At 32.7% G+C, this 12,332-nt stretch overlaps 1 protein-coding gene across 7 annotated transcripts; it reads right to left on the reverse strand.

The window, feature by feature from the left end:
* Positions 1-305: 305 nt before the first annotated feature.
* On the reverse strand, positions 306-10,950 carry LOC124835335 (zinc finger CCCH domain-containing protein 13). 7 transcript variants are annotated; one of them, XM_088099682.1, is made up of 12 exons: positions 10,790-10,950; positions 10,433-10,673; positions 6,568-6,678; positions 5,773-5,806; positions 3,649-3,790; positions 3,487-3,543; positions 2,655-2,752; positions 2,453-2,524; positions 2,101-2,315; positions 1,633-1,790; positions 689-889; positions 306-605 (listed from the first exon to the last, which is right to left on the reverse strand). In XM_088099682.1, exons 2-12 carry the CDS (start codon positions 10,557-10,559, stop codon positions 567-569), a joined length of 1,254 nt encoding a protein of 417 aa, XP_087955808.1. In that variant the 5' UTR covers positions 10,560-10,673; positions 10,790-10,950; the 3' UTR covers positions 306-566. The 7 variants fall into 7 exon arrangements, 5 of the variants coding, with proteins under 5 accessions (XP_087955808.1, XP_087955807.1, XP_047166210.2 ...); XM_088099681.1 differs by having other exon boundaries at positions 689-898; XM_047310254.2 differs by lacking the exon at positions 10,790-10,950 and adding an exon at positions 6,918-7,472 and having other exon boundaries at positions 689-898; positions 10,433-10,581.
* Between the last annotated feature and the right edge of the window lie 1,382 nt (positions 10,951-12,332).

Below are 12,332 nucleotides of genomic sequence, written 5' to 3' on the forward strand. Positions count from 1 at the left end.
AAAAAAATTCAAAGGAATTTCATTCAACAGAATCAGTGAATGTTGGAGAGGTGCATTGATACAGGGACATTAACGAAAGTGGATGGTTGTTGGGTGAAAAAATAAAAACAAATTAAATATTATTGAGGGCAAAAAGGGAATGGGGAGGTGGAGGGAGTAATGCGTGGTGTTGGAGGGAGCAACTCCCTAATGGAGAAACTTCCCAAACCCATTCTAAATGAAACGGGCTCTTCTCATGAATTTCATCATTTTAAATTCTCAATAGTCTTGGATATGGATAACCAAAAAGATGCAGAACTTGCATGTGATAGATACGGTACTTTAAATTCAATGATTAGATCTGGAAAACCAAAAAATATCATAGATAACAATGAATTACATTTATAACCACATCAAGAAGTCCAACAGAAAATAGATAATCAAGTAGATCCACAAATCTTTCGTTTCTTGTTTCCAATATTGCATCCTATCCACTATTTTCAAATTCTACTGTTCGAGCCACCAAAAGTTAGAAACTGCCAATACTGATTAGACTAAACCACACGTGACCCTGCTGCCTATATTCATCAGCCATCCACATCAACATTCTCGTCGTTACCCTCGTACTGCACATGAAATCGGAGTACTTTTACAAATGTTTCTTAGAAGTGCTTTAAGGATGTAAAATTGGCACCCAAGAAGAACTAACCTGTGAATAATTGCTACGAGGTATCAAAGCTGGGGGAAGCATAAGCGGTGCAGCCTTCACCTTGTATGCCACTCCATTCTCATTTTCTGTATTTGCAGTTTCATTGATATCATTTCCGTTGTAAAGTTCAATATCAACGTCCTCATCAGCCACATGAGCTGCCATGCTAGTTGATGGCACTTCAATCCTAGGTTGCTTCAACTGCATATTCTTAGAGAAAAATAGGAAAGATCATTTTCGATGAAAATAATCAACTTCAAAAATATTTTTCAAAATGCTTGATAAGCTGTTTGATGTATGAATGGAACAAAACAAGGGACCACAGAGGACAAAACCATGAAGAATGTAACACACTAAAACAACCTGTACTTTTTTAAGTGTGAACGTAGAGGCAGAACAAAAATGGAATTTGTTCCAGTTACAGCTTCAGGAATGATCTCAGAAATCCTAGCCAGTGCATTCAATATTCGTTATGATCTTTATTCCCTCGATTGCTATTTAAGAAAGATATGACGACTCGAAAAAAAGCCCGTGCTCGGGTGTCTCCCGTCTTTTGCCTCACTTTTTTGGCACGTCCCTGCTTGATAAGAACACTCTCTCTCCACGTGCTCCCTTAATAAGTCATAACTACCTACAGTTACATTATATCCACTAAATGCCAAAATGATTAAGTATAATGTCATAGTACTATATCGGTTGACCCCATAACAGATAACTTGGACATATGCCTACCCATGATACTGGCATAACACCTATTCGAACCAATTTATGCGTTGAGGCTAAACAAAGATGAGCATTCCACGCTTTGTTATTTCCATATCCAAGCTCAATATACCAGCTTATTATCCATGTTACCTAGATCGTTCTAATTCCTATGACTATGAGGACACGTAATTAATTGAATGTTTGTTATATGAAAAAAGGCTGTTAGAAGAATTCCTTACTCCTCTCTTGTGCCTGCCTTCAGGATCTAGAGCTCTAATAACTTCAGTTCCATTTTCTGGGCCCCTGAGAGACTCATCATTCAATTGATCTGATGTATTCCACCGAGATCGCTTCTTAGTTCTACCTGTCTCAACCGAATGGCCCTCTTTTGATCTATCTGCATGTCCATTACAAGAAAGTAGCATAAATAACAAAACGCTAATACAATAACCAACTCGTGAACAGATTAAAATAAAAAATAATGAAAATGACTGGCGGTATGCAGAGCAAAACACAACAATGAAAGCACAAGTATTGACAGCAGATGTCCCTTTCCTCCAAATGAATTATAAGAATGTCATTCGCAGCTTGCAGTTTTTATTTTTAACCTCCTAGTGTTTCGTTTAGCAAATATAGTATTTCTGGAATTCAGGAAGAGTTAAACAAAACCAAATCACTACATTTTCCATAACTACTACTACTACTACCTTGTTTTAAATCTTCCAAAGCATCTCGTTCAATATGCAGCCTTTTTCTGTGGGATGATGCATCATTATGCTCCACATTATGTTTGACAATTGGAAGAAGACCAGTATTTTCACCATTGCTGACAATATCAATGCTTAAATCTTCTTCATTGGCACCAATTTTAGAAATATCCGAGACAAGCTGATCTCCAAACCGTTGAAGTCGGACTTGAGATCTATGAATAAAATGGTGAAACAAACATGAATACAATGGTATGCAGCTAGACAAAGACACAAAGAAAATGAAACATTAAAAGACATTGATGCGTACTAGAAGTCTACAAAGCAAAGTAATTGTAAAAACGAAACTTGCCTCTTCAGTTCATCTTGTAACTGTGACATATGATTGTGAACTCTAACAAACTTCCTTATTCTTGAAGTAATTCTGAGGTTTCAGAGAGAACAGAGAAATGCCAGGAACGGAAACATAATGTTATCAATAAATGCCAAATTAACGGAGAGGTGTAACAGTTAACAAAAACTATCAACATAAGGATATTGAAACATTCCAGTACCTTTTGCACTCCTCATCCTCTTCGCATAATTGAGCTTCAAGCTCCTGAATTCTAGAATTAAGGCTATCCACTTCTTGAATACTCTCATCAAGGTAGACCTTCAAAAATAAGAATTTGTACATAACAGTTAACAAATAAAAAGGCTTGGTTTAAATTCAACTGCAACTCCAACAGGATAATTAGCATTAGCTCAAGAAACTTTTTTTTTTTTCAAATTAAATTTAGGCAAGCTAACTGGAAGGTTGACTTCATCAGTATTCCCAGGACATCATATGAAACAACATTTCAATATCAGTAACACAATCAAACCGAAAAACAAAAATTTGTCAGACAAATCATATTTTATATATATTGTATAGTTCTGCAGATAGAAGCAGGACAACTGCTACAATACTTAGAAGACTTGTTTCAATAATCATTTCAAAACCTATTCACAGTCTGTACATAAATTTACACTACAGGAATCAAGAGAAAAACAAAAGTAAATGTTTAATAACATACTAAACAGAGTGATTGATAGAGGATATATCAAAAGCCACTCTTAAAATCATTAGTTAACAAATGATAGGACAAGAAATAACAAGCTGCAATGGCTTGTGATAGTAGAGTAAACAACTCAACATATTAATAACTTAAACCCAATCAATTCCTTAAAAAGAGAGGAAGCATCATTATGCAACCAAATCAAGGAATAAGTTTCAGTAGAACCCCAAACGTGAATGATTTGGAAGTCCAAGAACACTTGTTAAAAATCTAGGTGTTAAAACATTAGATAACCAAGAGAACCACGAGGATGATGTGACAAAATGCAACTATAAGAGATAAAACTAACCTCTAGCTGGAATTTTCGGTTCTGTAGAGCACTGATACCTGAATCTACTTTCTTCAGCTGCAAAAGTTACAAAAATATAAAAACACATGCAATTTTCCATAACAAACTAGGGAATCTTCCACATATTTTTTGCTACAGAAAGATTAAAGAGAGTTTCCAAACCTGCTCCTCAAGTGTATTCCTAGAACCAGAGGAAAGCATTTTTCTTTCTTTAGCTTGATCTTGAACTCTATCTGAGGCTTTCAAATTTCCAGAAGTATCACTTTGACCAGTAATACCCTGTTTTCTCCTATGTCTTCTGTCACTGCAACAGCAATTAATGATATTTATTTTAGACTAAAAACATGAATAAAGGCATATGCTCCAAGAAAAAATGAAATAACATATGCTCCAAGAAAAAATGAAATAACATATGCTCCAAGAAAAAATGAAATAACATATGCTCCAAGAAAAAATGAAATAACATATGCTCCAAGAAAGGCATATTCCACAGTCAAAATATGAAATTCTCTCAACAAGCTCTCAAATATCAAATGTCAAACTTGGGAAACCCTATAACTCTAATTCCAAAAACACCTTTGAACAATTAGGCTGTCATGCACACAGCATGTGACTACTACAAAAGTTTCCATTCCAACAAAAGAATGGAAATTTCATATTCATCAGATCTCAAATAAATACATAGTAGTAAATTTCATGGCACAGAAAATACATATTGTTGATAGGAGGAGCATTAGACTCCACACATATTGGTTTTTGATGATGAATGGTTAATAATGAATAGAAAATGTTCAAATCATTCTTGCACAACATAATTGGTAAACAAATGTTTAAATCATTAACTATGTTTGTGTTAGATGCATCAATCATGAGAGGGTGATTGAAATAGGCCTAAACATATCAAGAATCTATATTTCTGGTAGTATTAATCGATTACATAAGTAATCTAATTCATTAAAAGAAACCAAAACATATACAAAGCAAAAACAGGGAAAAACTGTCTATTATAATTGATTACATAAGTTGCATAATCGATTAAAACAGAGAGATAGGCATAATCGGTTATACAGATAATCTAATCTGTTAGAAAAGGCAAATGGAAGTGAAACAAAGCATAGTGTCATTTTAATCGATTACATAAGTGGTATAATCGATTGAAACAGAAACAAAGGTCTAATCCATTATGCTTGTAACCTAATCTGTTAGGTTAGTTGAAAGTAGTAGTATTAAGCATAACTGTCAATATAATTGATTATATAAGTGACATAATCGATTAAAACAGAAGCAAAAGCATAATTGATTATGATATTAATCTAATCGATTAAACTGTGATAGGATCTAATTTTCTATACAAATTAGATTAGAGACCTAACTCTTTAACATTTTAATTGGCAAATACTGACATTCTCTGTGAGTTTTGTGTACAGGTTTTCTCAATAAGAGTTCTTGGAGGTTTTGAAGCTACATTGGTGATCAAAGAATCAAGAAATCCAACAAGACTCATTGGAGCTCATTTGTTCTAATATTTTTGCACTATTGGAGTGTAATCAAATCAGGTTCTTATTCATTTGGTGTGATTTGATACCTGTGCTGGGTAGGCCAGGTTAGAAATTGAGTGTATCATCTCGTGTTGATTGAGAGTGAGTGAATCCTCTCTTGTATTTGTTGTATTCAGATTTAAGTGTGGTGAGAATAGCAATTGAGGGTATCATTGTTTTCTTAAACTCAAATCTTGAATTAGTAGATTACCCTCCAATTAAGGTTGTTGAGAAAAGACTAGATTACCCTCCAACTAAGGTTGTTGAGAAAAGACTGGATGTAGGCTTGTGAAGAGCTGAACCAGTATAAATCTTTGTGTGTTTTAGTCTTTCTTTCGTCTTGATTGATTCAAACACCTTTGATTAGTGATTTCAAGATTCTTTAAAGATTTAAAAAGCTTTTGAAATCCAATTCACCCCCCTCTTGGCTTGAGATACAGGGGCTACTTTTCTAACACATATGCTATGCATGTTTCCTTGAACTGGGTAATCTCTTATCTATTATTCAAGAGGCATCAAGTCACCCGCACCTTTCTCCATTCCCCTACCCTTTTAAAGGTGCCTTCCAATCAATGTTAATTCTTTCTCTATAAATGAAATTACAATTCTCACATTTCTATCCCTTAAATATAGCGTATTTTAATTTTAACATATATACATGGAAGAAGAACAGTAATAGACCATTAGTTCCCACAAAAAATTAAAATATGTATACGAAAGTATCCATAATGATTCATGGTTAATTTACCTTTTGTTCTCCAAAGACCTTGGAGGACTGTATTCTGCAAAATTTAATACATGGAACATTAGGAAGAGAACAGACACAAGATCATTGGGTAAAGAAGCATGTGCACATTTCTCTTTGGTGCATGTGTGTATCAACCAACATAAAAAGGTATGATCTTGAGCATGAAGAAATAAAATAACATTTACAATACAAAATGCATACTCATATTTATGTCCAGTTAAACAGATGTTCAATTCATAGTGAAGTAATGAACAGTTTTCATAGCTTGTAGAAAATTGGAAATACAAAAAGAGAATGATTTTCAATGCAAATCTCACGGTTGAAGATCTATGAAAATCTGGAAAATGATAACATCAGACACTAATAGAGTATATGTGATTGTGCTTTTGAGTTTCTGTTGTAAGAAATAGATTAGCCTCAACCAGCTGTGGTTAGTTATGCCAGCAGCAGTTTGTTATGCCAGCTGTAATTTCTGTTATCATAACTGCCAATTCTGTTACTTGCTGTTACCCTAAATGCTTGTAATCTCTATACTACAAACACCCAAACTCTATTGAGAGATTCAGAAAATCAATAACAGGAAAACTCTTTAGTCTTTAATTCCTAGTTTCTTTAAATTTTACCTACCATTCAATCTTTGAAGAATGAAGACATCAGCCTAAGAACATATAGCATAAAATTGCCAGTGACGAAATAAATATTTAGTTGACAGAAAAGATGAACCTCTAAGGTACAACCAATTAAGAAATGACACTAAAATTAAGGAGCAAGAAGAACTATAAAGTTGTGTCTGACCACGGATGCTCTGGCGGCCTCTTGCATCTTGAGCTGGTGAGTACCTTCGAGGAGATAAATGCCTTCTTTCAAGTTTATCCCTCAAGTCATTGCCTAAATAGTCTCTCCTACCTGAAATAAAAAACAAACCTCCATTATTGCAAACTAACAAAAAAACAGAAAACATTCCAGAAGATACAAACAGAACGCAATAAATATGAAAATGAAACCAAGCTTACCATTAACAGGAATAACAAGAGAAACATAATAATGTATAGTAATAGTGCCTCCCACGTAAGAGCATAAAGTGGATAGAAAATAGCACCCTCATATTATGACAGATATAGTAAACCCACGCATGTAGCATATACCTTGAAGTGAAATCAAGGTAGCAATGGATAAAGAACATTTCACATCCCCAACTTGATGAGAGAAGTAAGATATAAAATATAATCTCAAAGGTAGGGATATATCCAAGATGCTTAAGAAATAAAAATCCATCAACAAGATATCTGACGCGATTTCTCCAGACATCATCTCCACTAATAATTCCCTTTTGTCAGTGTCCATGTAGCCATAATATTTCAAGAAGTATCAGCCAAAAGGAATAGCATAAGCTCCATACACTCAGGCAGTAGAATTTATAATGAAATGATTGGAAATTTGCTGAACTTGCTTCTGATCGAAACATGATATTAGCAGGCAATCCATGCAAGCCTAAGAAAGATCTGAGGTAACACTGTAGTTCCATAGATTCAAGGAATGAAGCATAAAAAACATTGCCAAGGAATTACAATTTCATGAACAACACCAGCATCGCCTTTAAGATAAACCAATCAGTAGAATGCCTTCTGAAGATCTCTCATCTAAATGAAATATCCATACTGCTGGAAATGCAATAGTCTCAACAAGATAATGTGATCGTCCTACCATTGAATAAATTAATCTGACATTAATCCCATATGCCATTTGTTATTGCATATCTAATCTTCTGTATCTGCTTACATAGAATCAATGGACATATGGACCAGTCCTATTAGATAAGTGACTATTTTGAAGATTACGACATTCAGCTGAACAAATGGAATAACAGAGTGTCAATAAAACAAGCTGGGGGTGTAAAAGTATAGTTTTCAGGATATGTTGTGATAGTGGCACGGGCAACTCATCCCTATATAATTTACAAATTTATTTTCTCACATATTTCTCTTTCAGTATATTTTTTCACTGGTTTATTGTAATTAATCAAATTTTCCATGCAATTTCACCATGTTAGCACAATTATAGGACGAACTTCAGACTCCAATATAAACAGCACCACCTCACATGGATAATAATTATATATAGGGGAATGCTAAACCGAGCACTAAGGGCACGAATCATTAATAAACATTGAATTTTACAAAAATTCATAGTTAACTATGGCATTAAATGAATTTAACTTTAATAATCATTAATACAGTTTTACTTTATTTAGAGGACAAAAATATCCATAAGTGTTACACAGCTGTAATTGATAATTTATTTGATGCACACCAAATATTGTTTGTTTCTTTAATAGAGAGGATTTTGTTAAGTTAACAGGACTGTTGCAAAAAGGTTCTCAAGAAGTCAAAGAAAAGAAACTCAATGAAGTCTCAAATTCATATATATTGGGTTGCTTACTTTTTTTATTTTCGTTTGTTGCTTTCTCTATTAATTTAAACTTTTTTTTACGTTTAATCATATTTTAATTTTTGGAACATTAAAATGAAAGACAAACAGTTAAAAAGAAAGAGAAAATTATTTTATTATTTGATTATGTTTTAACTTTTTTTGTGTGCATCAAATAAATTATCAATTACAGTTGTATAACACTTATGGATATTTTTGTTTTCTAAATAAAGTAAAACTGCATTAATGATTATTGAGGTCAGAATTCATTTAATATCATATTTAACTATGAACTTTTGTAAAATTCATTGTTTGTTAGTTATTATTAACCAGTGCCCGGACAATGGTTAGCAGGACCCTAATATATAAAACAAAGAAAGACATAAGATTAGTGTGGACTACAAATAATCCAAGGACACATCTACAAGTCACCTATAACTGGAAGAAGAAACACAGTGAACTCTGCCAATTTGTGTCAAATTCTCATTCTACAACATTGTTTTGAAAACAGCAATTTAGAAAAGAAATTAGCTAATAGAGGCATGTGAAGAAAATATTCAAAACAGGTTCAAGGGTAAAGATATAAATTTACATGAAATGAGATATAGACAATAAATTATAACAAAAAAGAAAGAAGACAGCTTTGATGGACATGAAATTATCTAGCAAATAAATATCAAATGCTATGTTCTGATTCACTGCCTTACACTCAAGGGTGGGGCTATCAGAGGAAAATTCCAAGGAGGGAAAACAAGACTAGAAAGTTGCTGACATTCAACAAATACAGCAGATATACTTCAAATTCCAGTGAATAATTGAAGTGCAAACTAATCACTGAATTACAGTGGTGATGCATATTAAACTAATGAAACTATTCTTTAAATGATTTAATTTAGAGGGAAAAGGCAACATCCAAAGGATAAAAGAACGTGTTACCTCATAATGCTACAAAAAGTGAAACAAAAGGATTATTACTGCGATAAAGAGCAGCCAAAAAAGCCAAAGACAGGTAATTATCACTCCTATGCATCTCACTCCACCTTTCCAATGCTAATAAAAATTATTCTACTGTAATCTCTACTCCTAAAAATAAACAAGAATAAAATCCTACAAGAAAACAACGGTGGACTGATATCAAAAAGCATCTCCAATATTTTCCCCCATTTTTATCCACAGAATAAGAATTTCTGAGCCCCTTGATGTATTGGGTGTGAATTTGCAGTTACAGATATTGTTATACAGAGGCTTACATTAGCAAGCAGAAATCGTGGTGGAAAGAGCCACACAAGTGGAAGGAGGTCTTGGCTGTGGATGGAATAAAATTGATAGATGACATATGAACACTTAGTATTACCACTTTGGCAGGATAGGTTAATTAAACAGTGGAAAAGAGACTATTTATAAATGGATTTAGTACTATTAACTTCATTAACGTATCAAAAAAATGATGACCAACGATGACGAAACTGATTATAATATGAAGGACATAATAATTACAAAAAACACCAATAACATGCTCTAAATTTCTGTATTGCATTATCATCCACCCTGTCATTAAGACTTACTTATTTTTCAAGTTCCAAGCACATATACTGCGACCAAAAGCCTTTAAATTTAAAAGGCTCCATGATATCAAACAATTAACTAAAATGCACTGATTTGTCCATCACTTATTTCTTTTCTATGCAGTTTCCTTGTCCATAAAGTTATACTCAAATAAAAGATCTCAACACCTTTAAACACAAACAAACTTCCTCCTTCAATCATAATTCTTCTTACCACACATAACCAGGCATGAACTTGTCTAAGGGTGTGTTTCGAAGTTAAATTGCAGAGGAAAGGGAACAAAAACTTTCATTGTTTATAAATATTTTTAATTTCATAAGTCTTTTAACAGTGAAAGAAATAATATGATAGTTTAGTGCACGAACTCCTAATATTTTGTTTATTTGTACAAAATATAATTCTCTAAATCCAATAATTAAAAAAAAATTCCTCCATTCATTTCTCTCCAAAATCACACTCCCCATCAGACTCTGACGAGCTGTTACTCGAAACCCCATGCAGGAAATGTCGCAATACTCATCAAACATCCCTCAACTAACATCAACACACATAATCTACAGTCCAACTTACCTCAATTCACAATATATAGACTCAACTAATCAATAATTACAATAACATAATAATAAAACAATTGCATGTATGAGCAACGCAAACTAGAAAACTATACCACTAAACGAGCCAGGGAATCGTCGAAGCTCGGCACTCCCATGCGCAAAGGAGCAATTATGGCGATTGCAGCGACCTCTCTGATACAGAACACATAACTTCGTCTTGAACTGCTTTCGCTCAACCATCGTCAACTATGTTTTGAGCAATGATTCGATAAATAATATTCAATTGGATTCAACTGCGCGAAGAAGACGTAACCCTAATCCTTATTCCCCAACATTTCACCAACGGCGTGGATGCTGAGAAAACGAGAACGGAATAATAAGGTAAAAAAATGGAAAAAAAAAAATAGAAGATAATTAAAAATTAAAAAGTACTTGTTCTGGTTCGTTCCGTGCAATTTGGTGAGAGTTACCTTGAAGACGAAGATTGAGAGAAAAAAATCGCGAGAAGTTGCACTTTTACACTGAAAGCAGTTCCTTAAGCTTCACCACAAATGGCTTTTCTTCATCGACGACTTGACTTTGTTACTTGCCTCCACTCGCCTATTTTCTCAATTCAGATGTACGGCTCTTGTTAGGGCTTTCGAAAATTGGAATGACAGAAAATATATATATTTAGTATATAAATTAGTATAAGTAAATATTTTTAATATATAGATTGTAATTTAAATATATGATGAATAATCTATTGTTATCTTAATTATTATTTTTTAAACTCTTTTCTGAATTATAAATGACAGATTAGAAAATATACGTGGTTTAAAAAAATTCTAGAGAAGCTATCATTTGAAAAATATAATTGAAAACATTCTAGAACAATTTTTATGTAAGATATATTCAAGAATTTTAATTTGTTGAAAATATGTTAATAATATTACGTGTCATAGGAGACTGGTTGGGAAAGTATGTCTTGTTTAGTTAAGTAATAGTTTCTCATTATTCCACTTAATTACAGTTGACATGAAATAATCAGCGTTTAATTATGAATTATTGATAGTATTTGTATTTATTAATTTTGGTTGTACATCTAATTGATTTTAAAAAACAATCCTACAAATTACACTGTTTGAATGAGAATTTAGTGAACAAATGGTTTTAAAGTTCTACTAACATTATCATTCCAAAAAATAATTAAATAAAACATTAGTTAACGCGTGTCCTTTTTTATGAAACTTTATGTAGACGTAAAAGTTGTAAGAAAATATTAAAATTAATTGAAAAATTAAAATTCACGAGATGATAAAAATATTTATACAACCATATATTAATATTAAATAGTTAATATTAATATTTATACACAAATTATTTGCAGTAGCTATTTTATACTCAAATCGTAGCATGTAATTTAATACCTACGGTTGAATCATATTATTCGTACTTTAAAATATTTATTACTCATAAAAACAAAATTTAAAATTTTATTTATATTTTACGAAATTAAATTTAATTAAAATTAAAACTTTATTTAGATTGTATGTGTAACATCCCAAAATACAGTAACACCATATAGTAGAATTAATTACATTTAATGATAAACAAATCAGTCTTAAATTAACGAAAGCAAGAGTTTAGGCTGATCGGCCTTACAAGAAGTTAAATAAGAAAAACACGCTCGACATAAACGTACCCAACCAATAGTTAAAAAACACAGATATAAACCGATCGACCAAATAATATAAAGGTCGATTCAAAAATTAGTACAATGAAACATCTAGTCCAAACAGCTAACCGAACGTCTACTGTTCGGCCTTCACTTCAACATCTACAAGGGTTGCTTCCTCCAAATTTTCTTCTTCCAGTGTTTCCTCGAGCAACGCCTCACCATCTGCTCACATCCACACGGATGATCATTGCATAAACAGGACGGATGTACAGAGACGATCGACAACGCAAGGAAGAAAACACCAGGGTAAGCTTATTGAATTTAACTCAAGTAAAATCATTCATTTCATAGTA

Source organism: Vigna umbellata, chromosome 9 (assembly GCF_029865625.1).
Source record: "Vigna umbellata cultivar VRB3 chromosome 9, Vumbellata_1.0, whole genome shotgun sequence".
Lineage (NCBI taxonomy): Eukaryota > Viridiplantae > Streptophyta > Magnoliopsida > Fabales > Fabaceae > Vigna > Vigna umbellata.